A 26,195-nucleotide genomic window follows, 5' to 3' on the forward strand; every position below is an offset into this window, starting at 1 on the left:
CACTGGGTGAAGCCCCCCTGGGGATAAAGCCTCTTCCTGAAGTCTTGAGTGGGATACAGCCACCCCCCACCCCCCACCCCCAAAGGGATGCCCCAACCCTGTCAGGCTCTTGCAAGGCCCTGGAGACCTGACCGTTTCCCAGTCGCTGCTCCAACTGGAGTGGTTGTGACCTTGGGTGATCTGTCTTCATCCCTGCGTGCAATTGAGAATAAACACCCGCCCTTAAGCAGCGCCTGCAAGGGTTCCCTTTCTTGGGGATTAAGCCCCACCCAGCGACGGTTCAGACTTTGCAAGACTTTGGTAATTCTTGGTCTTTGAAGCCCCCCACCCTCCTGAGTTCAAACTGAGTTTGCCCACTCGGGTTCAAACTAAGTGTTCAATCCAGCATCTGCCCTGGCAGTTCTGCAGCAGCATAAAATCCCCTCTGGAAAGACCGCACCTTTGCTCTCAACCGGAGACAAACAACGCCTCTTTTATGAATTACGCAGCACTGCCAGGCAAGCTTGCCACAATAAGCCAGCTTGGAAACTCAATCAGCCAGGTGGGATCAGGGCCCAAGCTCCCCCCACCCCCGTGGGGCAACTCCTGGCTTGGCCTGTGGTGGGACAGAGGGGGCAGAAAAGGTTTCAGGGGCTTCCACAGCAACAGCCCAAATAACTGAGACCCACCAGCCTCTGGTCAATGAGACCCAAAGCCGACCGGAAGAAGGAAGGACCAAGTTTATTGCCCAAAGGAAAAGCTCCAGGTGCAATGTCTGGCCGTCAGACTCTGGGTACAAAGCTTTTGCCAGGAATCGGCTGCTCCTTCCACTCCGCCTGCCTCTCTTTCACGCGTCCATCCACTCGCGCACACACACTTACCTGCACCAGAGGCAACATTAGAGAAACAACATAAACCATTTTACAGGCAGACACTAGGAAAAAAGGCCAACAGTTCAGGAAGGGCCCCCGCCTCAGGAAGGGGCCTCACTTCTTGGCGAAGGAGATCTTCATCGCGTTGTTCTGCGTGATCTTGAACCCTTGCAGGGCATCACGGGCGGCACCGGCCTGCACCTCATTGTCGAATTCAACGAAGGCAATGTCGTGGCGCCCGGGCACCAACCGGACCTCCTTGAAGCCAGGGAACCTGCAGCAAAGCAAAGCGAGCTCGATCTGCGAGGGTGGCGTCCCTCCTCTCTGAGGGAGAGGCGAGAGGCTCACGTCCAAAGGGGGGGGTTCTTGCACAGAGGGGGGGGGCTTGCGGGGGGCACCAGGATAGGAAAGGCTGGTGCGTAGACCAGGGAGGGAAGCCCAACCTTCCACCCCAGGCAGCCCTTCGCTGCCAGCCCTGCCCGGTCGCCCTCCCCCAAAGCGCCACCACCGAGCGGGACTTACTGATTGAAGAGCATGGAGAGCATCAGCTCGTTCGTCTCCTCGGGAAGGTTGGTGAGGAACAGGATGTGGTTAGGCGGATTCTCCGACAGCTGCAGAGAACAAAACCATCTCACCGTTCGGAGCGCTTAAGGCCCAGGAAGGGGCAGCCCTCGGACCCCCTTACCAGACGGGGAGCGAGACACAGACCCCCCCCCCGTGGGTTCTACTCGATTAACCAGCCCAGCCCAGCCCAGCCGGGCCCGGGCCACTCACCTGCTGTGCTGTGGCCATCTGTCCTGGCAGCATCTGTTGTGGGGGCATCGCTCCTGGGGGAATGGAGCCTGGTGCCATGCCAGGGGGCGGCATCATGCCTGGAGGGGGCATGTAAGGGGGCTGCCCTGGCATGTGATGCATCACACAGGGGGCCTGGTTCATGGGGGGCATGCCCTGAGGAGAAAGCAAGGGGGGCGGTTCACGCCGGGCCTCCCTCTTGAGCCTCCGCAAAGCCAGCCGCAGGGCCCTCCAAAGAGCAGGGACACGGACTCCCTCTTGCGGCGGCCATCGGAAAGCCAGCACGAAGCCCCCAAAGAGCCCTGAATCGCAAGACGAGGCCAGGGAAGGGAAAAGTCCGTCCTTTCCCCTGCTTTCGTTAAAGGTGAAGCCACCCCCACCCCCGCACACACCCTCGGCCGGGGTCTGGGTTCCACCTTGGAGAAGAGCATCCGGAAGGAAAGCAGACTTGTTTCCCCAGAACCAGCTGGCCCCAAAGTGCCCGGCGGCAGGCACTCACCGGCACGGTGCCCTGGACAGAGGGGGCAACTGGGCCGGCTGCTCCTGGCATCTGCTTCTTAGCTGCTTGCACCTCCTGGCCTTTGGGCTTTCGCTTCTCTCTCTTGCGGTCCCGCTCCACAAAAGTGCCCTTCATCTTGGCTATGATGTCAGAATCTGCCTTGGCATACTGGATCCTCTGGGTATGGAAAAGAAGCACCGAGTTACCTGGCGCCTGGCCAGCACACTCCCAAGCTTCCCTGGGTCACCCTGGCAGAAAAGGCCATCTTGGTGAAGCCCCTGGGAGTTCAGAGCCCCGTGGCCGACTGCAATTCTATCTCCTTTCTCAGGAGAGCGGCCTGCCTTCCCTTCCTCCTGAAGCCAAGAACGGTAGGGACTCACCATGGGCTTGTCGTAAAAAGGGAACCCCTGCATGGACCGTAAGGCGTTGGTGGAGCTGCATATCTCCTTGAAAATGACAAAGGCCTGGCCTCTCATTTTCAGGTTGCGGGACACCAGAATGTCGAGAATCTGTCCAAACTGGGAGAAAATGGCATAGAGAGACTTCTTGAGCTCTGTGGGGGAAAAAGGAACATTTTAAACTTTCGCTCTATGCTCTGCGGTTGTATTTCCTGCAGTCAAAACACAAATTGGTTACTGTGTTTTTAACATTCTTCAACTGAGGTTTGGGACAGTTATTGTCCTTCCATAAATACCAGGAAAAGAATAAGCAAAATTTGCACACAAAGTACAGGTGCTGCGATATACGCTCACCTGCTCCAAATATGCTTCTTCCTTTCCAGAAGAATCTGGGAACCCAAAATAGACCACCAATGTGGGAACTGCACCCCTTCTAAGGCAAAATGCCCACCCCTAAAGATACACCGCATTACCGCTGAAGTAACATCTCCGACTCACCATCTTTCTTGATTTTCTCGTTGAGATTGTTGATGTAGATGGTGTGGTTGGACCGGGCTTCTGGGACCGCCATGACAACTGCAAAGCTGAGGCTGTGGCGAGTGGAAAGATTCAACCAAACAAAGTAATTAATTCTTGCATTAAAAGATAAAAGCGAGAGAAAAATCTTAATTAGGAGAGAGCTGAACTGCAACACTCAGCCAGCCGCAAGGAAATGGCCACCAGCCCTCCGACACGCCACAGAGGAGGACGGAGGAGCCAGTGGATCCCGGTGACTGAGACGGCGTAGCTGGGAGCGGAAAGGAGACCACTCGGTAAAGCATGACGTGGATGGGAGGCCACCAGGTTGCCTTGATGGGAGGGGCCGCGCAGAATACAAGGAAAGCGCCCGCCTTCTCTTTGGAGCGCACTAAATGTTGTCGCCTATTGGGTGGGATCTACCCGGGATTTATTTTTCTTCCAAGAAAACGCGACTGCCGCTTCCCCTTCCCTCCACTTCTCCCTTCGAATTCCGTTGGAGCTGCGACGGCTGCTACACCGGATGCTCGGGCTCACGCGCCTCCTTGGCCTCTCCGGCTTCGGGAGGGTCCGGAACAACGAAGAGTCCGGTCCGCGCCGCTGCCCCCGACGGCGCGCCTCGCCCCCAGCGACACCCCACGCGTGGATGGCGCCTCGCTCGCCCGATCCCTCACCGATCCTGCGCAGGCCGCGTCAGGTCGCCCACAAGCGCTCCCGCCGATCCTTCCTCGCGTCCTCCACTATTGGACGATCGCTAGCCAATCACCGCTGGGAGATGATGACTTCCTCCTGCCTCGCCAACCTCCAATGGCCAGCGTGCCTTACCTTTAGTCCCGCCCCAAATGGGTCCGGGTTAGAAAGCCCTCTTTCGGGATATAGCCTGCCCATCATCCCAGCCGCAATGTTCGATTGGTTGATTACAAGTCGGTCCAAGATTGGCGCGCCACACGCTGGAAAATCCTCCCTGACGCGAATGGATGACGGAATCCGAGTGCCGCCTGACTAACCAATGGAGATTCGGCCGAAGGCTCGTGACCTTTGACCCGCTAGGTTTGCGGCGGCATGGCGGAGGCCGTGCGGAGTTTGGCGGGGAAAAGTCCCCCCGCGCCCCCGCCCCCGCCCCCGCCCCCTCCTCCGCGGGGCGCCGCGCTCCTCCTGGCGACGGCGCAGGAGGCGGGCGGCCTCGGGGACCTGGACGGCGTGAGAGAGCTCCTGCTGCGGCAGAAGTCCCGGTAAGGCCGGGCCTGGCCTCCCGAGCGCGGCCGCCCTTGAGCCCGATGCTTCGGGGACGGCGAGAGCGGGAAGGGCCGCTGGTGCTCGGCGGGGCTCTGAGGCTGCCTCCCCGCTCTGTTGCAGGTTCAGCCGGCATCTGACGTGGCTGCTGTTCCTCCGCCCGGTCCCGTCCCTCATCCAGGAGGGCCCGCAGTGAGTATCGCCCGGGGTGGCGGGTAGCGCGTCCTAAGGGAGCCGGAGGAGCCGGGGCCTTTGGCCCGTCTCCCCCTTTGGGGCGGTCTGAACCTGCCGGCATATAGAGAGTGGCAGATCTGGGATGGCTTCCCTCTGACAACAGGCGACGCAAAGCCTCGGCCTTTCTTCCTCCTGCAGGTGTGGTTTGGTGGCCCTTTGGATGGCCGGCGCTCACCTCTGCCTGCCATCTGAGGTTCCCCTGGAGAGAATTAGGCAGGTGGCTCTTGTGAGAGGCTACACGGCACAAGGAGAAATGTTCTCAGGTCAGTAGCTGAGAAGCACAAACGGGCAAATCTGCCAGGGCTGTGGAGAAGGGAGGAGGCTGCTCATCTGCATCCTGTTATGCAGGGCGCCAGTTGGGTTAGGGGCTCCTTTGTCACGGCTCCAGCATTCCCTTTGTCACCTCCCCCCCAAGCCGCTGACATGGCCAACCTGGCGGAGGAGGTCTTCTCCTGTGAAACAGAGCTGCTCTCTGGAGGCCTGCAAGGACAGAACCACGACAGGATTCTTCAACATCTCGGTGCTGGCTTCCCTGTGCTGATACCGTATCCTTCTCTAGGGAAGCGTTTCCTTTCCATTTCCTTCAAGATTTCTCTGAAGTTTGAAACTGTTTACTGAGAAAGCAGAGACTTTCAGTTGGCCTCTTGCTAGCGGGGGAAGGGGTGTTTTCCCAAAGGCAGCCAATGCCACAGGGGGGCTTTCTCTTGAGCCAGGCCGGACCTTAATGCCTACCGCAGCTATGATGAGGACTACAACCATGAGCCCTGCCTCCGGAATGGCTACAAGGCTCATTGGGCTGTGGCCTCTGGTATGCTCTGCTGGCTAGCTGTCCACAAGGGGGTGCTGTTGCCACGCCGGAATTGTGGGTTGTGGTTCATCTCTGGGTATCCCAGAGAGGCGGCTGGTGCTTTGCTTTTGGGGGAGAAACGTGGCAGAATGGCATAGCCCGCCCATGTCCCTGGATGGGGATTCTGGGAATCTTGGTCCCAGCACAAGTGTGACCAAGTTGGGCGAGGGGGGGCGGGCAGAGATTCTAAGGCATCTCTGTCATGGGAGGGAGGTCGGTTGGGAAGGACAGATTTGACCAGGGATGGGGTTAGATTTCAGCATCAGGACCGGCCTGCATGGGCACTATAAAGATAACCCCCTCTTCCCTCTCCATTCAGCCGTTCCATTGAGGGCCCAGAAATCTCCCCCTCCCCCCACCTTATTTCTTTCCCAGGAGCTCTGCTTGGCCTGAAGAGTGATTCCCACCTGCCTGCCTGCCAGGAAGACAAGGACATCCCGGGGCTCTTCCACGCCAGCCACACGGCTTCAGCCGTCCCTTTGGAAGCCGTCACCGAGACCTACTTGCTCTCCAAGCAGGGCAAGAGTTGCCGCTACCAGCTGTGGAGTTATGCTCAGATACAGCAGAGCAATGCTCAGCTGACGGGCTTCAGTCCCAGGCGGGCGGCTGATGGAAAAGTGTACGTTGTGCCTGCAGGTGGGGTGCAAGAGGGACTGTGTGGACAAGCAGTGCTGCTGCAGCCAAGGCCATGAGGGTGCTCTGGTGGCACCAAGTCTGCGCTGAAAGAAGGCTGCACCTGGCTTTGCAGAAGTGCTGCGGGGCTGTTAAAGGGACTTAGACAAATGCATGGGAACTGCTCACATCTAGCAGTGCCTTGAGAGAGGGACATTAGGAGGCAAGGAAAAGAGGTTCCCCTCCTCACAGAGCTCCAGGACACCTGGACATGGATGGGGAAAGACAAGCTTATACTTGAAGCCCATTTATGCCAACCAACCTGGCGTTAGAACTTTGTGTTTCAGTAGAAGGAAGAATGGAGGAAATAAGACTTTGGGGTGGCTTACGTTTCGTCTCTGCAGGGGGCTTTTTGCCTCCAGAAACTAGAACAGCTGTTCTGATTAGTAACGAGCCCAACTTTGCAGTTGTAAGCAGGAGGGAATAGAAATGCCGGTGTGAAAGTCAAGTGACCACAAGCCTTTTTGCCCCGCTGCTGCTGCTGCTGCCGCTGCTATTAATAAAGGAGCACAACTCTGCGTGGCACTTTGGGCCCTCGCTGGCTGCGTCTCTCTCTTAGCTGTTGTAGCTCCCTCCCTCTTTACTGCCGGCCCTTCTGCCTGACTTTTAAAACAGCCTCTCCTTCCTCGTTCTGTGCCAAGCGACTGCTAGAAATGACCTCATGGGGATGCTTTGAAGCACCCTCCTCCCAGGAGCCAGCAAGTCAAAGGTCACTTTGAGTTTGAGATGGTCTTTCTAGATTTTTCTTGGATTACTTCCCTAGGCTCACCTAAGCTGGTTTACCTAGAGCAGGGGTCCCTAGCCATAGCCCACCTACCAGACCGTGGCCTAATCGCCACTGGGCAGGAGGGCCAGCGTTTCCCCGTGCGTGCCTGCAGCCCCACTCGCGTGAGCATCGCAAGCACTTGCGCACGTGCACATGCCCCTCCCAGTCTGCCAGCCCGGAAACTGACCTAGAGTGCCAGCCGTGGATCGCTTGAACGTATTTATGCATTTAATCAAACTTACGCCCCGCCCCACCCCTGATGAGGAAAGGGAAAAGGAACCATTTCCATGATGATGTTTCTATACATGTTCACATGCAGCGCGTGGCATGGAGGTTCTCCAGCCAAGTTGCTTTTTCAAGCATGGGAGGGTGCCCAGGAGGGCTTTGCACCATAAAACTCAATGTTTCTATACGCTGCTCACGTGGAGAAGAGTGGCTCCTTCCGGGGTCCTTGCATCTAGCTAATTTGATTTGATTGATGGGTGGTTGAGAAGCGCCCCCTCTTTTAAGAAGAAATGTTGACCTTGCTACTCTTCAGTCTGTTCCTTCCGCCCGTTCAAAAATCGCAGCTCTGCTGCCTTCTCGGAGTAACGGCATTCTCTGTACATGGGATTGCAGCTTCTAAGGGACACCTCAGGACCCCAGCTGTCCTGGAGGCATCTGGCCTTCCACACTTCCCCAAAGATTGACCGCTGGGCATTCAGAATGCTGCCGGTTCTCTGGGTAGCTGCAGTCCAGTCCTAGACATTCCTGGGGTTTCTTAGGATATCTGACTCCTCTTGTTACGTGGGGCTTGTGTCCATGGCGCGGTCTGGTTTTTCCAGCATGTTTTGCATGATTGCCATGAGGTTTTCCAAGCCCCACAAGTATCCATCTTCACGGTTGCCTTCCACCCAAGGCAGCCGGTGGGTCAGGGTCTGTTTGTCAGGCAGCGGCACCGTCTTGCCAAAGTCAATCATGCAGACTCTGGCAAGCCCCGTTTTGTCATGCACAAAAAGGAGAGAGCTACCTACCACCTGGAAGCAGAGAGAGAGAGAACTCAGGGCCGTGAAGGTGCCAGACAGATGCCCATCTGGTTGGCAGGAAGATGCCCGAAAGTGTGTCTTAGCAGAGTTGCTCCAAGGAGCATCTAAACAGGGTTTACTGAGCCAGCCCAAAGTATCAAACCAGAAGGGTGCCACTGCTTGTTAATCCTAATGTGCCACCCTAGCCAGAAAAGGCACCCAGATAACGGGACAAGGCTGCCCTTCTGGAACGTTCTCCCCAAAGAAAGGCAAAAGCGCACCTCATGGGCCTTGAAGAACTCGGACTGATCCAGTGCCACTCTCACCTCCTCCAGCTGCTCCAGGTAACTGCTCTAGGGAGAAAGGAACGACCTTGGGGAATGGAGCAGCTACAAGCTGGGCCAGGGGTCTTCCCACTGACCCCCCTGTACGCGAAGAGGCTTGGATGACTAATGGAGGCCCCTAACTCAGCATGGAGCTTCATGTGCCAAAGCACCAAAGCTGCTGCATCCAATTCAACTCCAGTGAGAGGCTCTGTTTCTGGGACTGCTGGGCCCACAAAGCCACCACCAGGTGGGGTAAACCTGCAGCAGATTCCCAGGTGGGGCTGAAGGACCACCCAAGCCCTGTCTTCCCCTGGGCAGGAACTGGATGCTCACCAGAAGGTGTTTGTCCTTGTCCAGGAAGTCCCAGAAGGCCTCCACGAGCTGCTCAGGTTGCCGGGTCTTCTTAAAGCTGGTGCTGCAGGCGCCACTGGCTGTCTGGGGGTATGGAGGGGTGCGGGAGGAAGAGCCTAGTCAGTCTTTACCTAGACTCCACAGGAAGGAGGAAGCCCTGTGGAGACGGCTCTAGGAGCAGAATCTCGCTGGTCTGGGGGCTCCCTCCCCGCTGCTTGTGTCCCGGGGGAGCCAGCCCAAGCCTCCTTTCCCAGGGCACAAGGCATGCTTGGTTCTGGCAGGAATCCCCTCGGGTCTTTCCCCAAACAGAGTATCGGGTGGCAGGGAGACGGGGCAAGAGAGCCGCCAGGATCCAACGGGGGAACACCCCCTCCCCAACCAACGCTGGGCTTCCCGGGCAGCCAAGCAGGGGCGCTTAGCTTCCTAATGAGAAGCCCCCACTCACCTTGACGCCCTCGATGCGGAACCCGAGTGAACTGGTGGAGCTGAGCGACTCCCTCCACTGCATGTAGCGGGGCTTCAGCACGCCGTGCTGGGCGTGTTCCTCCGGCGTGGGAGCCGAAGGGTCCACTGCCATCATCTTGTCATACATGTCATGGCGGAGGCAAGGCTGCTGCCTCGCCTTCTCCAGCTCTTCCTCCAGGTACGTCCTGCACGGGGCAGGGAGAAGACGGGACCCTTGGAGGCGTTTGTGGGGCAAAGCTCTCTGGAAGATGCAAGGGGGCTGCCCGCTCCCCACCCCAGACCCCCCCGGGGGCCAAGGGCGAGTCGAGTCCCCCAACGGGGAGCAAAGGACGGCTCACCTGACCCCCATCTTGCAGTCCATGATGGAAGGGTTCTCGAAGCCGCACAGCAGGTCCTCCATCCGAATGTAGGGCTCCCCATCGTGCTCCACCATCCCATAATATGCTGGGACGTAAGGCTGCAGCGCATCGCCTCCCAGGCGCTCCAGGCACTGCTGCTCGTTGGAGCAGTGCCTCTTCCAGACGTGGCCCAGATCCCCGGCCTTGAAGTTGCCTGAGCAGGGTGGAGGGGTTGTGGGAGGGAAAGCTCAGCAGGCGCCCCGCTGGGGCCTCGCCCCCTGGGCTTCCTCCTCCCAGGGCAAGAGCCGCTCTTTACCTGCATGGCCAGCGAGCTGAACCCAGGGGTAGCGCTTCTGGAAGGAGACCAGGCCGGGCGACCACTGCACCGGCCCCTTCCGCTTCTTCCAGGGCTTGTTCTGCAGACACAGCGAAGGGCAGAGGATGAGCGGGAGGGAGTCTGCCCCAGATCCAGAGACTTCTGGGCCGAGGAGTGGGACTTTGGGGGAAAGAGAGGAAGTGTCTCGCTCCCGTCTTGGAGCTTGCTGGAGTCAGGCTGCCCAAGCAGGTCGCCGTGGTGACCCGGCTCCTGCAAGCATGGGAACAGCCGGCCCGGTACAGAAGAGCAACCCTGGAGTGGAGGAGGAGCACCTGCTCTCCCGCCTACGTGAGCCTCCCACGAAAGAAAATGGCACCATGTCCCCAGCGGAGGCCAAGCAGGTCAGGAACCTGAAGGGAAAATAAACTTGGAAGGGCATGGAGCTCATTGGCTGATGAGCCCACCTCGCAGGGTTGTCGTAGAGCAAAACAGGACCGCCATGTTTGCTTCCTATGATTCTTGGAGAAAAAGCACGTAGGATGTATCAATAACAACCTCTTTATTATTTTCTTCACAGCAATGAGTTCCAATGTCTTGAATGTCTCCCTGTTTTCTTTTGAGATAATTTCAGAAACAGAACCAAGGGGCCCAGGAGCAGACCCTTCTTCCCCGCCCCCCACCCGTACACCCCCAGAGCAGCCCCCACGTAAACTGGACCCAGCAGTGGGGAAGATCCTGCTTGGAAGACCTTAGAGAAGGTAGAGAGATGCCAGAGCAGCCGGGATGGGGCGGGGTTGAATACCACAAAGATGTTGCTTTTGTTATATCACAGGGTGGAAATGCCCTCCACAGAGGCACCTTTTTATCTACCCTGTCAGGACCGGGGTGGGTGGGGAGGCCAGGCAGGAGGAGGACCTGTCTCCTGGCCACACCCCCATCTGCACCAGCTGACGAAACCTGTTCCCTCCGCTGAAAAACGCACCAGTTCCCAAACCACGATGGGGAGCAGAAACCGGCTGGTGCAGGAGCCCCGCTGCCTCCTATCATGCAGAGCTCCTCGGGGCTCCTGGGCAGGAAAAAGGGGGAGGGCGCATCCTGGAAACCAGCTCTGGAAGACAGCCCAAAATGCCCATCCCCCCGACAGGTTTGGCTGGTTGGCACAGGACGGGCAGCAGCCGCAGCCGCAGCAGCTGGGATGGCCCTGGCAGGTGCCACGTTTCCCATCCCCCTGGGGAAGAATGGCCCGAGGGCACCTGCAGCACGGCTGAAGCCAGAGCCAAGCAGCCCCACCACCCACAGCCCTTCAGAAGCCCTTGTGAGGCAGCCCCTTCCTTTCTCCTGCCCAGGACAGGAAGCCCCTCCCTGCAGCTCTGAGGAGCCCCTGGGGAGGAGGGGGACACTCGCCAGAAAGGAGCCCCTGTCCGGCTTCCGCATGACTTCCCCTAGGCCAGGAACGCTGGCTGTCCAGCCAGGGGAGGTGGGCACCTACCCAGCCCCAAGGTGCACGCAGCCAAAGCACTGCTTTCCTGGCCACGCCCCTTGGCATGATGCTGATGGCACCGTGCCCCCCCCGCTTTTCCTGGAAGCGGAGAAAGGAAGGGCAGGGAGAGGAGACAGCAGGTTGCTCAGCAACCTGGGGGCGTTGCAAGGAATTTTCCATGGCAGGCAAAGTGGAGAGCAAGAGGACTGTCAACAGACGAAGTCATTGTGGAGCAAGACGTCTCTGCCCTGGAGGCCCTGACGGTGCACAGGCTCTGCTCAAGTCGGAGGAGGAGGGCGATCTGGCCAGACTCTCGCGCTGAAACGTGCCTCATAATTCGGGCACCCTGTGGTGTCCCTCATGCGGGAGGGCCAGACTGGACCCTGCAAGGTGGGCCGAGTGAGGAGCAGCGTCTCCACGCCACGCCTGACGGACAAGCTCCAAAGGGCTGGGTGTGCCATGCGAGGGGTGGCCCTTGAAAGTCATTGCTGGGAGCCCCTTCTGCCCTCGGAGAAAAGCACGTGCAGGACCACCCTCACACTTGGCACTCTGGCTTCTCCACTGAGCGAGCAACACAGCGAGCCCCACACCAGCCATTTCCTGGCCCCAGGAAATCCCAGCCAGCGATTCAGGGTGAGAAGTCCTGTTCTTCCAGAACAATCCTCTTGTGCAATCAGAGGCCTTTTGTGGGGCTGACCAGGGACTAGGAGGATGACCCCGGTGAGCGCCCCCCCCACCCGTGGTCTTTCCATAGAGCAAGCCCCGTCCCTTCCTTGCCGCTCTAGCTCTTCTGTGCTTTGAACTCAGCAAATGCCTGACGCATTTTTCTTGAATGACAGCAGCACCGATGTCCCCCTCCCCAGGCTGGGGGGGGGGATGTTTCCTCCAGTGAGTGTTCAGTCTGCACCCAAATGCTTGCAAAGGAGCCACGGGGGGGCGGGGGGGGGATGATGGCCTTCCTACCGTTGATCTACCCTGGCCTTCAAAGAAGCTTGAACCGAAGATGCTTCTTGGATGGGAAGCGAAACCTCTTCAAGCAAAAAGAAAGCTCAGTTGCCTTTTGAAAAAGCACCTTTGGGACAACCAGGACTGCCTGGAGGGCTGAGAATGTCCTTGTCTCACCTTCACCTCTTGGCCTCTGGAATCTCAGGGTCTTTCACAGGACGATGCAAATTCTGCCCCACTGCCCCAGCCTGCTTGCATCAAAGGTCTTCCGGAGAGGTTCCCCCAAATACTCTTTTGCCTGAGGATCTCTGACAACTGGAGGGATCCTGCCAAAACCCCTTTGTTCAAGAGAGTCAGCTGCTGCCAGATCCTGAGGCAGCTTCCCACAAAGCCAGAACAGCCAGGCGCTTTAGAAGAAATTCTATTTTTAAGCTTGCGTCATTTTCAATGTGACTAATTCCATTATGTTTTTTATTACAGTGAATTAACTTGTGTAAACACATTCCTTAGTACTTCTTTGAATGCTGCCCCAGCATCTTCCTATGAAGGGAAATGCAGAAATATCTTAAATAAACATCTTGGTTTACCAAAATAAGCCCTTTGTTGCTCTAGTTCAGCCTTCAGGCTCTTTCTAAGGGTTTCCATTCAGGAGGCAAATTAAGAGCCTCAGCCACCCTTTAAAGTTCATGCCAAGAATTTAGCCCTTTTTGTGTTTCAAATGGCCATAGAAAGGGGCCTCCTGCCCTTTGGGGTCTGCCAGGACTCTCGCACATGCCCACAAAGGATCTCAACATTGACTACCGCGCTGATTGTATCAAAACAAAGTCACACAACCCACAACTCCACATTCAACCCTACCTCATCCAACCCACCACCACTCAAAACTAGGCATGCACTCCCCTAACTACCTCAATTCCAACAACAACTGGCCTTAAATGAAAGCTACTCAATGCAAGAAGCCTTGTGAATAAAATACCTGAATTTCTCCTCTTACTAAATATGGCTAAATTCGACATCATATTTGTCTGTGAAACATGGCTCAATGCATCTCTCCCTGACTCCATTACCACAGTAAGAGACTATCATGTTTACCGATCAGATCGTGAAATCTGTAGAGGAGGTGGTGTTGCTATCTTCTATAAAAAGTCCCTACATCTAAAAAACATCCAAGTTACCCAGGAGCTTGCTATTCCTGAGACCATCGTCTGTGAACTGTCCTTAAATATCACATTTCTGTTCTTACTATGTTACAGAGCCCCTGATTATGACATCGAACATGCAAACAAGCTAAATACACTACTAACCTGGGCAGCATCCTGCCCACACACTTTTATCTTTCTTGGTGACTTCAATCTACCTCATATTGACTGGACCCTAAATGAATGTACAACTGAACCCACACATGCAACCTTCTATAATGCTGAAACAAACCTGGGACTGGAACAACTAGTAACCAACAATACCAGACATAACAACTGCCTCGATCTCATCTTCTGTAATAGTTTGAATTCAATTTACGGAATACAAATTATAGAACCCTTTTCCAACAGTGACCACAGCATGACTGACTTTTGTCTCAACATACATCCACACAAAAATCAACACAACGATGTGATCCCCAATCATAACTTCAAAAAAGGCAACTATGATCTTATAGACAACGATCACTCATTCCTTAATTGGCAATCTCTATTCACTGGATGCAATACTGTTGAAGACCATTACAACATATTTTTACTTGAAGTCAAAAGAGTCATCAAACTATATGTACCAACTCCAAAAAACAGAAAAAAACAGATTATCCATAACAATAAGGAAGCTTCAATCCAAAAAAAAATCACTTTGGCGGAAAAACAAATCTGGTCATGTTGCCAACTTCAAAAGCCGATACAAAAATTTATGCCATCGGATAAAGACTGAATGCACCAATTATCACATTAAACAAGAGGAAAATCTTCTACGCACCAATTCCACCTGCGCTTTCTACAATTTTGTAAACAACAAACTAAAAGACTCAAGGTCCATCCCACCCCTGAAAGGACCTAAAGGTAAAGACTGCAACAACAACATTATTAAAGCCAACCTCTTTAACATATTTCTTGGCTCAGTATTTGTAAACAGCAATGGATCATGCCTAGTCGAACCACAGACAACTACAGTGATCTAATACATATCAATTTTACAGAAGACAATGTTGAAAAAGCACGACGCAATCTAAAACCATCTCTATCTTTTGGACCAGACGGAATATGTGCCTACTTCTTAAAAAAGCTATCCACTGCCATAGCCGAAACCTCTAAGCATAACCTTTGAAAAATCTTTCAGGACCAGCTCCTTGCCAAACCTATGGTCACTAGCCACGGTCATCCCCATCTTCAAAAAGGGAGACCCCAGCCTAGATGAAAATTACAGACCAATCTCTTTATGCTGCGTCACCTGTAAAGTCATGGAATCAATTATTAACCAATCCATTATCCTCCATTTAGAGACAAATAACCTACTCTCCAATAAACACTTTGGTTTCAGAAAAAAACTATCCTGCAATCTGCAACTCTTACACTGCAAAAACATATGGACTACACAACTCGATCAGGGCAAAGCAATAGACGCAATCTACAGAACCCGAACCCGAACCCTAACCCTAACCCTAAGCCTTTGATTCAGTGGTATACGACAAACTACTCCTAAAACTAAAATCTTATGGTATCTCTGGACACCTGCATAACTGAATAGAAGCATTCCTGTCAGACAACAAATGGTCAACATTGAGAGTGTCCTATCAAATTCTGTACCTGTCAACAGTGGTGTCCCCCAAGACAGCGTTCTAGGACCAACTCTCTTCATACTCTACATAAAAGACCTCTGTGATCATATCAAGGGCAATTGCGTTCTTTTCGCTGACGATGTAAAGCTATTCAACACCACAGACAATACTGCTACCCTTCAAAAAGACCTTGACTATGTATCAGAATGGTCAAACAAGTGGCAACTTCAAATCTCAACAAATAAATGCTCTGTTTTACATACTGGCAAAAACAATCAGAAAATAAAATACAGGCTGAATAGTCAAGACCTTGTTGATGATCCAAACTCTGTCAAGGATCTTGGAGTACTCATCTCTAATGATCTAAGTGCTAGAGCCCACTGTAACTACATAGCCAAAAAGGCATTAAGAGTTCTTAACCTAATCTTACGTAGCTTTTTCTCTGGTAATATTACACTACTAACTAGAGCATACAAAACATTTGCTAGACCAATACTCGAATACAGCTCATCAGTCTGGAACCCACATTATGTATCTGATATTAACACAGTTGAGAAAGTCCAGAAATATTTCACAAGAAGAGTTCTCTACCCCTCTACTTGTTGCAGAATACCTTATGCCACCAGACTTGAAATTCTAGACCTGGAAAATCTAGAACTACCCCCTTCGATCTGATCTAAGTATAGTACATAAAATCATACATTGCAATGTCTTACCTGTCAATTAATACTTCAGCTTCACCCATAACAATACAAGAGCAAACAACAGATACAAACTCAAGGTTAATCGCACCAAACTTGATTGCAGGAAATACGACTTCAGCAACAGAGTGATCAACGTCTGGAGTACTCTACCTGACTCTGTGGTTTCTCCCCCAAACCCCAAAAACTTTAGACTGTCTACTGTTGACCTCACCCCTTTCCTAAGAGGTCTGCAGGGGACGTGCACCAACATGCCTACTGTCCCTGTCCTATTGTTTCTTTTATTGTTTTTATATGTATCCATGTATTCATAACTATGTTTTTACTTATTCCTATTATCTTGTAAGCAATTGATAAGACAAATAAAATAAATAAAAATAAATAAAATAAAATAAATAAAGACAGCTGGAGCTCCGGGCCAGTTCAGCCCTCCAGCCAGGCATGAGTCAGGCATGCTCAGCTCCACGGACCGAGCAGAAGCCAGGGTGATTCATTCTGCCAGAAATAAAGCCATTGCAGCTGGCGCAACTGAAGCGGCTTATCAAAGGAGCCCAAACAGGTGCCTCACAGGTAGAAATAAGTGCTCTGTATGTTCCAGAAAGTTCCAGAAAACAAATGAAGGCAAGGGAGTGTTGATTGGAGCAGTTTTTCTCTGAGTCAAGAGTACCAGCACTCTGTATATTTATTTGAAATAGAATTTTTACCAGACTTCTCACTCTTCATCTTCTCAAGATAGACAAAGGATCCTGGGCTCACATGCTCATCATTCTCCTGGAAAACACGTGATGGAAGGAGCAGCCCCACACTTGGGACAAGAAAGCTAGAGCTCTGCCTACCTGGCCGGGAATTCTGGAAGACCCCAAAGTCAACCCCCCATTTGGGGACAAGGATTGAAGAAGCTTCTGATCCCCAAGCATTTGGTCCCATCAAGAAAGCCTGCCTGGGCCTTTCCTGGGAGGATCGGAGGAGCCAGGAAGAGGCGGCGGGGGGGGGGCATCAAGTGCCTGTCCCCCTCCAGCAGAGCCAACCACTCGCTCATGGAAACCAGATTTTTAAAAGGCCAGAAAATGTGGCTGGACGGATGAGAAATCGCAGAAGATCCGGGATTCAGAACAGAAGCCACTGTTGATTGAGTTGCTCAGCTCTTGTAAAGCTGGAAATACTTTGCACATCCTGGACCGAGTCAGTGGGGCCAGCTGTTGCTCTCTGGGGAAGGAGTGCATGAAGGGAGGGGGCATAGGGGAGGCTGGGAAACAAGGGAAAGACCATCCTTGACTTGTGGCTGGAAGATATGAGGTTTCGTTGTGTTTGGCGCCTCTGCAGCACATAGGTCTTTGATCCCTCCAGATGGGAGAGCATGGCCCATCAGTAAATAAATAAATAAATAAATAAATAAAAGTTTGGATCTAAAAAAAATTAACAGTAATTTTATCTATAAATAAATAAAATTTAAAAAAAAGATAGCGCCTCGCCTTGGGGAAATCTCCTGTGTCAGCAGGATTCCCCCCAGGTTCGTGGCTCCACTTGCTAGGAGTTGATCACCAAGCCAGTTCTACCCGACCTTGAGACCGAAGCAGGACACCAGGACACCCACCGGTTGGGGCTGGGCCGAGAGCATCCAAGGGAGAGCAGAGGCAAGTTTGTTCCATGCTGCTGTGGCTACCAAAGAAACCCCGTGCTGAAGCCCAAGGGATCCAGAATCCAGGAAGGCTCTGGCTGTAAAACAGCTTAGCCAGTTGCCCTCAGCCGCAGCATCGTTGCTGTCTTTATCGTTGTTTTGGTGGCCACAACATTTGGCACAGGTGACACCACTGCCCTGCAAGCTGCGTTGGCTACCTCTGTGAGGCAATTCAAGGTGCCAGGTGTCTCTCTTGAAGTTCCTACGTGTCTTGCGGTCCCCTCCTTTACTCCCCAATGGTTTCTCCATTCGACCCGCCCGGCAGGGGAGGCCTGTTGTGGATTCCATCAGCCAAGAGGGAACTTTTTCTGTTGCAGCACTGGCCCTCCAGAGCTTCTCGCTGGGACCCCACCTTGCTGGCCTCTGAAAGGCCTCAAAGACCTGGTTCTGGGCCCAAGCTGGGGCCAAAGTGTGTGCAGAAGCCCAGCCAGGGCTCCCTTCAAGGCCTTTTATGAGTCTTCAGCTGCAGTGTGCTTTCTTTTTAAAATCATTTTAGGAATTGTATTTTATGTAAAATTTGTACACTGCCCAGAGTCATATACATGATCTGGGCAGCCATATAAGCAAAAGAAAGCAATAATCCACCACAAATCACAGCTCAGCTCAACCCCTGACAACCACTCAAGAGACCCAGGGAGGGAGCGGCTCCCATCGAGGGCAGCCCGGCCCAGCAGCTCCCCAGGCTGCTTGCAAGGGAAACGGACTGCCGGGTCCTAACCCCGAGCCAAAGCAGCTGATCCCCCAATGCCCCGAAGGGGACCCGTCGGCTGGCCCTCCGCCCACCACCTCCCAGGCTCCGACCAGGGGCTTCTGCAGAGCGGTTGCATCCGGGCCGCGCTCGGCAGGGTCGGGCAGTCCGGGGTCCCCGGCCGGAGCCTCTCTGGCCAAGGCAGGCCGGGCAGAGAGGCAGAGGCTCCGCCGACCCTTCGGGGGAACCTCGCAGGGTCGCCCCCACCGCACCGCCATCTCCCGGGCAGCTGCCCTCCCCTCGCCCCTCTCGGGGTCCGGGCAGCGCAAGCGGCCAGGCCGGCCCAAGCCTCGCCCAGCGGCGGAGCATCTCCGGCCCGAGACGCTCCCCGGGCTCAGCCCCGTCGACCCCCGCCTCACCTGCGCGTCCCCGCGCTCGTCCCCTCCGGAAGGCGCTTCTCCCGCGCCGGCGGCCTCCAGGCGCATCGCCCTCCCGCTCCGGCTGCCGGCGAGTGGCCGCCGCGGGGGCGCTGGGCGTCGTCCGGCGGCCGCGTGGGGAGGGGCGGCGTCCGAGGCGCTCCCCGACCCCCTCCCGGCGGGCGGCGAAGCAGAGCCGGGCGAGGAGAGGGCTGCCCCGGCGACCCTGCGACTGCCGGCTGGAGCGGGGCGGAGTTGCGATTCGGGAAGGGCCGGGAGGGTGGGGGCGGGGGCGGGAACGGGCCGGGACTCCTCCGGATGCCCGGAATCAGCTGCGGACATCGCAGGTCGCGTCCGGGCACCCGCCCTCCGCCCTCCCCCTCCTGCCTTGGCCAGCCGGAAGCCTTGCAACTCAGCCAGCTCAGGTCCTGGCCAAACGCGCCCCCCCATTCCCGGCCTTTGTGCTCCAACCCCGAAGCGGGCAGGGGGCCTTCAGGAGGCCTGGCGCAAGTGGGCGTCTTCTGGTGGCTGTGACTTGCACCCCCGGGCTCTGAGTTTGGGCTACCCCAGCCAGGGGTCCCCGAGGCCAGGCGCTCGCTGGGGGCCTTTGGCCGTGCCCCCTTTCACGGCCAGGGTGACTCAGAGCACAGCTTGCCCTCCTTACTTGTCACTCGGGCTGCCTGGATGGGGTTCTGGGGTCAGGGATCTTTTGTGCTATGTCCTCCGCCAACTCTGGCCTATTTGTCAGCAAATGTTGGGTCAGCCCGTTCCCAGCAGCTCTTCCTCGCATGACTCAGACAAAACACAGATCTGGGAACCACAGGACAGAGCCAGCCATACTGCCGTGGCTTCTTCCCTGGCAGAAAACATGCAAATAATATTCTCTGACGGCCTCATGGTTCCTCCCAGAAAGCATGTAATGCAATTGGTCAGTGATGCTCTGGGACTTGTTCCCCTGTCCATGACTCATACTTGTCCCAAAGAGGAAACAAAGTCCCAGTTATTTCATTTGTCAAATTTATTGGCCACCCATCTTATTGCAGGCTAAGTGATGGCACTGGAAGACTGGTACGTTCAGGTTGGTGGACCTGAACCGTTGGGCAAATATTCCTTAAGGAGAGAGGAAGGCCCAGCCAGTGTTTTTTAGTAAACACACACAAAATAGCCCCAAGAATTATGGTACAGGAGCTTTCTAAAAACACATACTTAAAAAAAGTGCAATCTCAAATAGCTGCAATAGGCATCCATTGACCTGCAATTCTTTTTTATTTTAACTTAAGCTTTTAACAAATGTTTAAGAATTTCTGATGGGCTCGAGAAATAGAGGCTGTAGCCCCACCAGATGTGGGTTTGGTGTAATCGTACGTGTGTGGAAACCCAGCAAGACATTATGTCAGCAGGCTATGTGCAAAAAAAGAATTACTGTACACATTTTCAACCAGTTTTAGGGTTGTTAAATTTTATTTATCATTTCAACGCAGGGCGTTTGGTTATTTTCTCTCTGCGCCGTTAGTCCACCGCCTGCTCACCAAAGCGGTGCAATCGAAGTCAGGCGGAGGCTGCGGGGCGGCTGGTGGCCGAGGAGCAGCGCCCAACGCTGACCTTAGTCGCCCTTTCCAAAGGGCGCTCGCCCTGCCGGCTCCGAGCAACGGCTGGGCTCCCTTTCCAGAGCTCTGCACCCGCCCAACATCTCCGGCAAAGTCTCCTCCGCACTTTCCCCAATGCCAAAGGTCTCCATAGGCGCGCAATCTCCGCCGCCCTTTCGGTGGAATAAGCGCCAGGCCACATCTGGCGTGGGGCCCCACCCGCCCGGGCTGCCTCTGGAGCGCCCACCCGGAAAAAGGCACGCGGGCGGGGGATTCTTCCAGGGATAAAGCCAGGACGCGTCGCCGAGCGCGGCTCCCCCCGGCCGCGCTTCTCTTGGCCCAGAGCACCATCCGCGCAGGCTCCGCAGTCCCGGCCGGGGCCGCCCCCGGCTCAGCCGTAATGGGCGAGCGCTAGGACCGCGCGGCAGCCTCCCGTCGGGCGCCCGGCGGGAAGGGAGGGCCTGCTGCGGCCGGAAGTTGCGCGCAGGAGGCGGGCGCCGGCGACTTCCGCCCGGAAGCGAGGCCCGGCGGCGATGTGGTGGCGGGGGCGCGCGGCGGGGGCCCCGGTGGCCCCTCTCCTCCTCCGGCCGCGGGGGCTCGGGGCGCCGGACGGGCCCGCGCGGCTCTCCCCCGCCCGGGCGGCGCTGCACCGGGCGGCGCGGCTGCGCGGGCTGAGCGCGGAGGAGGTGCGCAGAGCCCGGGAGGCCCGGCCGCGGAAGGGCGCGGGGGCGGCCAAGGCCAGGGCCCAGGTGAGCGGGCGGGCGGGGCGGGGGCGGCTGCCGGGCGGGGCTCCGGTCGAGGCGTCGCCTGACTTGCTTTGTCCGCAGCTGAGCGAGCGGGCCCAGGAGCGGAAGGTGCCTGTCACGCGCGTCGGGCGGCTGGCCGCCTTCGGAGGTGAGCGCGGGGCGGGGGAGGGGGGAGGCGCGCGCAGCCCCGTCTCTCGGTCTCCCTGCAGGCTGCTCGCCCGAGCGGCGGCGGCGGCCTTCTGCCCCGGCCGCTGCTGAGCCCCCGCCCCGCGCCCCCTTCCCGGGGCCGCTCAGGAAGGGCAGCGGGGCTCCCTCCCAGGAAGAGGCGCTCCGGGGCTCGCTCTGCCTCCTGTGGCGAGACCCCCTCGCGGCTGAAGGCCCCCCTCCTCCCCTTCCAGGGCTGGCCGTGGGGCTGGGCTTCGGGGCCCTGGTCGAAGCGGCGAGGAGCTCCCTCCGCGGGGACCAAAGCGCCGCCGGTAAGAGCCGCCGCCTGGGGACTCGGGGGCGGGGGGTTGGCGGCTCTGATTGGACCAGAGCCTGCGCAGCCGAGTGCCCCTCCCCCCTCAGGTGCCCCCTCCCACTTCCTGCCGTGCAGGGGGGAGGCGACCCCCGTGATTTGACAGCCCCTCCCCCACCGCCCTATTCCCTGCAGAGAGCAGCCTTTCGGCAGCCAACGCGGAGCGGATCGCCGACACTCTCTGCCGGCTGCGAGGGGCAGCGCTCAAGATCGGCCAGATGCTAAGCATCCAAGGTGGGGGCGATGGGGCTTCTCTGCTCGCTGGGTCAGAGGCTCCCTGGAGCAGCTGCATCTCAGCTGGACCAGCCTCCATTCGCAGAGGTGCTGTGCCCAGCTGGCACTTCTCTGACCCATGCGTCGTGGGGTGGGGGGGTGAATGCACTGACTGCTTTCTGCTTCCCTGTCACTCCGTATTTAGCAAGCTATTATTTCTTGCCATCTCTTACAAACTTTGTGGCAGGTGGGTTTGGGGATCAGCGCCCCAGTAACCCTCCAGTCTCCCCACAGACAACTACTTCCTCAGCCCCCAGCTGCAGCAGATCTTCGAGCGTGTCCGGCAGAGTGCGGATTTCATGCCACCCTCGCAGATGATGGTGTGTTGCTGACGTGGAGTTTGGGGGGGGCGTGTCAGTTTTAAGCCCTTGGGAAGTTGCAAGTGGTGGGACAGGATCGAGGGCAGTGGCAGCTGCTGAGTCTGGTGGCCTTGGGACTCTGCACAGGACAGGTCTGCCTGGGCAACCGTCGATGTAGCTGGCTGCTGGCTGGCTGCCCTTCAGTCCCCCCTCCCCCATCTGTGGGATTCTCTCCTTCCAGGGGGTGCTGTCCGAAGAACTGGGCACCGACTGGCGTGAGCGGGTGGCCTCCTTCGACGAACAGCCCTTTGCAGCTGCCTCTGTGGGGCAGGTGCACCTTGGGGTGCTGAAGGATGGGACGGAGGTGGCAATGAAGATCCAGGTCAGGACAATGGGAAGAGGTGGGAACCATCGTGGGGTGCCCTGTCCTGCCCCAGTTCTAACCCCTGCTCTGCCTCCAACCCTCATCCTTGCAGTATCCTGGCATTGCCCAGAGCATCCAGAGCGATGTAGACAACCTTTTGTCGGTACTCAGGATGAGCACAATGTTTCCGGCAGGTAAGGGGGAAAGGCGTAGCTTGTGATACATTTCTCGGGCTTCTGACTGGCATGAGAATTGGGAGGAGGAAGAGCTCCCAGAAGCTCAGCTGTGGCCCTGAAAATTGTGGCTGCTGTGAGCCTCGTGCCCCTGCAAGGAAGGCGCTCGCCATTTTGAGGAGCCAGGAGGGGGAGGGCATTGGGAAGGGCAGAAGGCAAAGCTGGGCAGCCCTCCGACCTTCCTTTGCCAGGCCTCTTTGCAGGCAACACCCTGCAGGTCCTTCAGGAGGAGCTGGAGAGGGAGTGCGACTACCAGCGGGAAGCCAGCAGCAGCAAGAGGTTCAGGTAGGCGGTTGCCATGGGGGCGGGGGCGTCCTTGGTCCAGCGGCCTTGCGACACCCGGCTAACCACCCACGCTTGCGTGGGGTTTCCCCCTGGCTTCTTGGCCCCCGGAGACTCCGTGGGGAGCGTTGCCCAGGGAGGGGCTCGGGCAGGGGTCCCAACAGGCCTCTCTTTCGCCAGGCGGCTTCTGGAAGGCGACCCTTTCTTCGAGGTGCCGGGGGTGGTGGACGAGCTGTCCACCCGGCGGGTGCTGTCCATGGAGCTGGTGGGGGGCGTCCCACTGGACCAGTGCCAGGACTTGGACCAGGAGGCTCGCAACGAGGTGAGGGCTGCTGGGATCCAAGCGGCAGAGTCTCCCCTTGGAGACCCAATACCCCCCTGCCCGTGACCCACCAGCGGCCTCTCTTCCTCCCCCAGATCTGCTCGCAGATCCTCCGTCTCTGCCTCCGTGAGCTCTTCGAATTCCGGTTCATGCAGACGGACCCGAACTGGGCTAACTTCTTCTATGACGCTGAGAGACACAAAGTGAGCCTTCCCTCGACTCCAGCCGGGCCGTGTGGACAGCAGCCTTTCCGTGGGGGGGAAGACTCTTAACGGTTGCTGCTGTGGCCCTCAGCCTCGCCTTCCTTGCAGGTCACCTTGCTGGACTTTGGAGCGAGTCGGGATTTTCGCAAGGAGTTCACTGACCTCTACATTGAGGCAAGTCCCCGGTTTCTGCCCAGGCTGGCCGATTGCGGCAGCCTCGGGGAGGGGAGCAGGGCAGGCCCCTCCCTGGACACACACACACACACACACCCCGCACTTCATGGTGCGGGTGGGTAAGGAGCCCACTGGGGGAAGGTTGGTTCAGGAAGTGGAGATGGGCAGCGGGAGGAGAGCACGGAGGGTCTGAAGGCCGTCCCCTGCCCCCAGGTGGTGAGAGCCGCGGCCGATGGCGACAGGGAGAAAGTGCTTCGCAAATCCAAGGACCTGGGATTCCTGACCGGATTCGAAAGCAAGGCGAGTTCGGCAGCGGGAAGGAATGGGAGGCCTGGCTTTAAAAGGGCTTTTGGGGAGGCAGCTGTGCCCGAGGAGCTCACAGGCAGCCCTGTGGGGAGGCAGGGAGGCTGCCTGGGGGGCTGACTGTAGCTGCCCCCCGCCCCTCCTTGCAGGTCTTTGAGGAGGCCCACGTGGAGGCAGTGATGCTCCTGGGCAAGGTCTTCTCCACACCGGGGCCCTTTGACTTCGGCACCCAGGACACGACCCGCTGCGTCCAGGACCTGATCCCCGTGATGCTGAAGCACCGCCTGTGCCCGCCTCCGGAGGAGAGCTACTCCCTGCACCGCAAGATGGCCGGCACCTTCCTCCTCTGCGCCCGTCTCGCTGCCGCCGTGCCCTGCCGGGAGATGTTCGAAGAGGCCTACAGCCAGTACACAGGCCGGGAGAGCCCTTCTAGGCTGGGCTGAGGGTAGCCTGGCTGCCTCGGCACTGAGCTGAGGGACCAGCTGCTCCTCCCTGGAAGGGGTGAAGAGAAGAGGGTGGGTCTCCCGTCCCGTCCCTGGGCCTGGAACCTGCCTTCCTCCCCCAGGGAACCCGGCTGCTGCGGGTGCAGGAAGGCTGCCTTCTCTCTGCTGCGTTTCTGTGGGGAGGGCACCGGCAACGGGGGGCGAGGGCGGCTGGGGGTCTGTTGGTTGCCCCAGAGGGAAAAGGCACCTAACTCCCGGGCTGCCAAGGGAAAACAGCCTTTTGTGGCTCAGGCTGGCCTTGGCTGTCAGATGCTTGTCCAGGCTGCCCTGCCGGAGGTGCTGATGGCTCCCTTGCAGGAGTACCAGGGAGGGGCTGAGGCCTGGAAGGCCCCCAACTCACAGTGGGGGTGGCGGGGGAGCCGCCTTGCCTTGGATGAGAGCCCTTCCCTTCCCCTGCCTGCCTGCCAGTTTCTCTCTCTTGTGGGGCTCCACGTGACCTCGGGGTTTGTGGAAGGCTGCCCAGGAGCCGGAGTAGAGAGAACTGGCCGTCTCGGAGACTGTGGCTGAGCAGCCTTCCTGCACCTCTCTCCTTTGGGCCCCGGTTTTGAGTATCACGGAGAGCAGTGAGAAGGGGGGAGTAACCTGACATACCTGCCCCTTGGAGGGGGCGGCCTGGTTGGGCTGGGAGGCAGGTCCAGAGTGGCCCAGCTGCTGGTCAGGAGGGGAAGTAGGAGCTGATGGTCCATGGCTCCCCTTGCCCCCCGTCCCCCCGCCCCCCCAGTCCGCCCCAGACTCCCAGCAGGGAGAGCGGCCTTCCGCCTGTCCGTGTGGCCAATGTTCAGAGCCTGGGTCGGGCAGGCAGGCCCTTTCGGGGGGAAGGGCCTCTCCAGGCGCTCCTGGCAGGTGCTGCCGGGTGGCATTTTTAGGCCAAGGAGCCGGGTGGCATTTGCCCGATCCGGGGCCAGTAAGGTGCCTTTGCTGCCTCCACTTCTGCTGGAGAGCTGCTGCTCTTGCGGTCGAGGGTCTGTCAGTTCTGTAGCCTTTGAAAAGTCCAGTTCAGAACTGTATAAATAAATATAGAAGAACTCAATCCGGTTCCTCTTCCCTGTCCATTCAGCATACATCGATCATTCGTTCCCCGGGAAAAATCTGATCGGTGTCGTCGTCTTCTTCATCCTTGAAATTGCTGCTTGTGAGGATGAGGAAAGGTAGCAGCCACAAGCAGGTCGGCCCAAAGAACCAGGAGGCCCCTTGGGGGAAGTTTCCGGCCATCTGCAACTAGGCGGCTCAGCTCAGCCATCCCGGATCTGCCCCGGCCAGAGCACGAGATCTCCGGGGAAGGCGGTGTGTCCCCCGAGTTGGCTGGGAATGATGGTTTCCTGCCAGGTGCTTTAACCTGGGTTGTGGGACCTTGCAAGCCAGGACTGGGCGGGGCTTCTGCTCAGGCCTTTGGGGAAAGCGAGAAGGGCTTGGAAATCAACGGGGGGCTTTCTAGGGGGAATAGGCGCTGCCCCCCAGATGGCTGCTGCATGGCTGACCCGGGCTGTCCCCAACGCTCCTCTGCTCCCTGGGAACTTCCCACTTGGGGGGGTGGGGGGCAGGCTGGCCAAGGGGGGGCTCCCCACTGTGCTTGAGGAGGCTTGGTGGGAGACGGCACCCCTCTTCCCAAGAGCCCCCGCGGTTTCCACTGCACGGCGACTGGAAGCGCCTGGTTCACCCCCACCGCTGACTGCTAAACAGGCTGGCCGTGAAGCCTGGCCACAAACAAGGCGGGTCGGTCGATGGGGAGCGGATTGGGGGCACGGCAGGGGTCGATACAGCAGGGAGCATATTCTGCCCCCCCCCCCCTCCAAGGGGCAGTTCCAGGGAGGGAGAACAACTGGAGCCTCGGCCCAGGCTGCCTCTTCACTTGCTCAGCCTTGGAGGCATCCAAGCCTCTTCTGGTCAGGGGGCTGTGGGCCTTTCCAGAGGGGCAGAATGCCCCTCTTCACTGGCCGGAGTGTGATTCCCCCTCCCCAAATTATGAGCAGTTTGGCATTCTCTGGACTGGCCCTGCGCACTTTTTGGCATCGCTCCTTAAAGGAGCCCTCAAGTACGCAGATCCACCTCCCAAGGAAGCTGAGGGGGGTTTGCTGAGGCTTGAGGCCAGCATCCATTAGCCCTCATCACG

At 57.3% G+C, this 26,195-nt stretch overlaps 4 protein-coding genes across 10 annotated transcripts; 2 read left to right on the forward strand and 2 right to left on the reverse strand.

Annotated features, from left to right (window-relative positions):
- Positions 1 to 702: 702 nt before the first annotated feature.
- On the reverse strand, positions 703 to 18,401 carry SNRPA (small nuclear ribonucleoprotein polypeptide A). Of its 7 annotated transcripts, none has more exons than XM_087939361.1 (8): positions 3,731 to 3,852; positions 3,039 to 3,130; positions 2,523 to 2,695; positions 2,143 to 2,319; positions 1,626 to 1,799; positions 1,374 to 1,462; positions 970 to 1,125; positions 703 to 860 (listed from the first exon to the last, which is right to left on the reverse strand). In XM_087939361.1, the coding sequence occupies exons 2-8, from the start codon at positions 3,109 to 3,111 to the stop codon at positions 857 to 859; spliced, it is 846 nt and encodes a 281-aa protein (XP_087795487.1). In that variant the 5' UTR covers positions 3,112 to 3,130; positions 3,731 to 3,852; the 3' UTR covers positions 703 to 856. The 7 variants fall into 7 exon arrangements, with proteins under 7 accessions (XP_087795487.1, XP_087795489.1, XP_087795488.1 ...); XM_087939363.1 differs by having other exon boundaries at positions 3,575 to 3,751; XM_087939362.1 differs by lacking the exon at positions 3,731 to 3,852 and adding an exon at positions 3,598 to 3,730.
- ACTMAP (actin maturation protease) lies at positions 3,889 to 6,567 on the forward strand. Its single transcript, XM_026721516.2, has 6 exons — positions 3,889 to 4,288; positions 4,413 to 4,481; positions 4,662 to 4,786; positions 4,939 to 5,068; positions 5,261 to 5,331; positions 5,746 to 6,567. The coding sequence occupies exons 1-6, from the start codon at positions 4,119 to 4,121 to the stop codon at positions 6,060 to 6,062; spliced, it is 882 nt and encodes a 293-aa protein (XP_026577301.2). The 5' UTR covers positions 3,889 to 4,118; the 3' UTR covers positions 6,063 to 6,567.
- On the reverse strand, positions 7,015 to 19,141 carry ITPKC (inositol-trisphosphate 3-kinase C). Its single transcript, XM_026721515.2, has 7 exons — positions 18,284 to 19,141; positions 9,609 to 9,708; positions 9,293 to 9,506; positions 8,935 to 9,139; positions 8,472 to 8,573; positions 8,094 to 8,165; positions 7,015 to 7,824 (listed from the first exon to the last, which is right to left on the reverse strand). The coding sequence occupies exons 1-7, from the start codon at positions 18,728 to 18,730 to the stop codon at positions 7,591 to 7,593; spliced, it is 1,374 nt and encodes a 457-aa protein (XP_026577300.2). The 5' UTR covers positions 18,731 to 19,141; the 3' UTR covers positions 7,015 to 7,590.
- A 1,219-nt stretch (positions 19,142 to 20,360) lies between these two features.
- Positions 20,361 to 25,115, forward strand: COQ8B (coenzyme Q8B). Its single transcript, XM_026721507.2, has 13 exons — positions 20,361 to 20,615; positions 20,694 to 20,760; positions 21,011 to 21,088; positions 21,265 to 21,363; positions 21,637 to 21,722; positions 21,943 to 22,083; positions 22,178 to 22,259; positions 22,490 to 22,583; positions 22,761 to 22,902; positions 22,998 to 23,105; positions 23,214 to 23,279; positions 23,493 to 23,579; positions 23,732 to 25,115. The coding sequence occupies exons 1-13, from the start codon at positions 20,400 to 20,402 to the stop codon at positions 24,023 to 24,025; spliced, it is 1,560 nt and encodes a 519-aa protein (XP_026577292.1). The 5' UTR covers positions 20,361 to 20,399; the 3' UTR covers positions 24,026 to 25,115.
- The last annotated feature ends 1,080 nt before the right edge of the window (positions 25,116 to 26,195 follow it).

This window comes from Pseudonaja textilis, chromosome 10 (assembly GCF_049901715.1).
Source record: "Pseudonaja textilis isolate UNSWEBS1 chromosome 10, rPseTex1.2, whole genome shotgun sequence".
Taxonomy (NCBI): domain Eukaryota; kingdom Metazoa; phylum Chordata; class Lepidosauria; order Squamata; family Elapidae; genus Pseudonaja; species Pseudonaja textilis.

Excerpts from the sequence above, each read along its gene's own strand:
- SNRPA (XM_087939361.1), bottom strand. The coding sequence starts at position 3,111 with ATGGCGGTCCCAGAAGCCCGGTCCAACCACACCATCTACATCAACAAT. Across the intron at positions 2,696-3,038 it reads CGAGAAAATCAAGAAAGATG|AGCTCAAGAAGTCTCTCTAT; the intron begins GTGAGTCGGAGA and ends TTTCCCCCACAG. Across the intron at positions 2,320-2,522 it reads CTTTTTACGACAAGCCCATG|AGGATCCAGTATGCCAAGGC; the intron begins GTGAGTCCCTAC and ends TTCCATACCCAG.
- ACTMAP (XM_026721516.2), top strand. The coding sequence starts at position 4,119 with ATGGCGGAGGCCGTGCGGAGTTTGGCGGGGAAAAGTCCCCCCGCGCCC. Across the intron at positions 4,289-4,412 it reads CTGCTGCGGCAGAAGTCCCG|GTTCAGCCGGCATCTGACGT; the intron begins GTAAGGCCGGGC and ends GCTCTGTTGCAG. Across the intron at positions 4,482-4,661 it reads CTCATCCAGGAGGGCCCGCA|GTGTGGTTTGGTGGCCCTTT; the intron begins GTGAGTATCGCC and ends TTCCTCCTGCAG.
- ITPKC (XM_026721515.2), bottom strand. The coding sequence starts at position 18,730 with ATGGGGGGGCGCGTTTGGCCAGGACCTGAGCTGGCTGAGTTGCAAGGC. Across the intron at positions 9,507-9,608 it reads TCAGCTCGCTGGCCATGCAG|GCAACTTCAAGGCCGGGGAT; the intron begins GTAAAGAGCGGC and ends CACCCTGCTCAG. Across the intron at positions 9,140-9,292 it reads GACTGCAAGATGGGGGTCAG|GACGTACCTGGAGGAAGAGC; the intron begins GTGAGCCGTCCT and ends TGCCCCGTGCAG.
- COQ8B (XM_026721507.2), top strand. The coding sequence starts at position 20,400 with ATGTGGTGGCGGGGGCGCGCGGCGGGGGCCCCGGTGGCCCCTCTCCTC. Across the intron at positions 22,903-22,997 it reads ACCAGGAGGCTCGCAACGAG|ATCTGCTCGCAGATCCTCCG; the intron begins GTGAGGGCTGCT and ends TTCCTCCCCCAG. Across the intron at positions 23,280-23,492 it reads TCACTGACCTCTACATTGAG|GTGGTGAGAGCCGCGGCCGA; the intron begins GCAAGTCCCCGG and ends CCCTGCCCCCAG.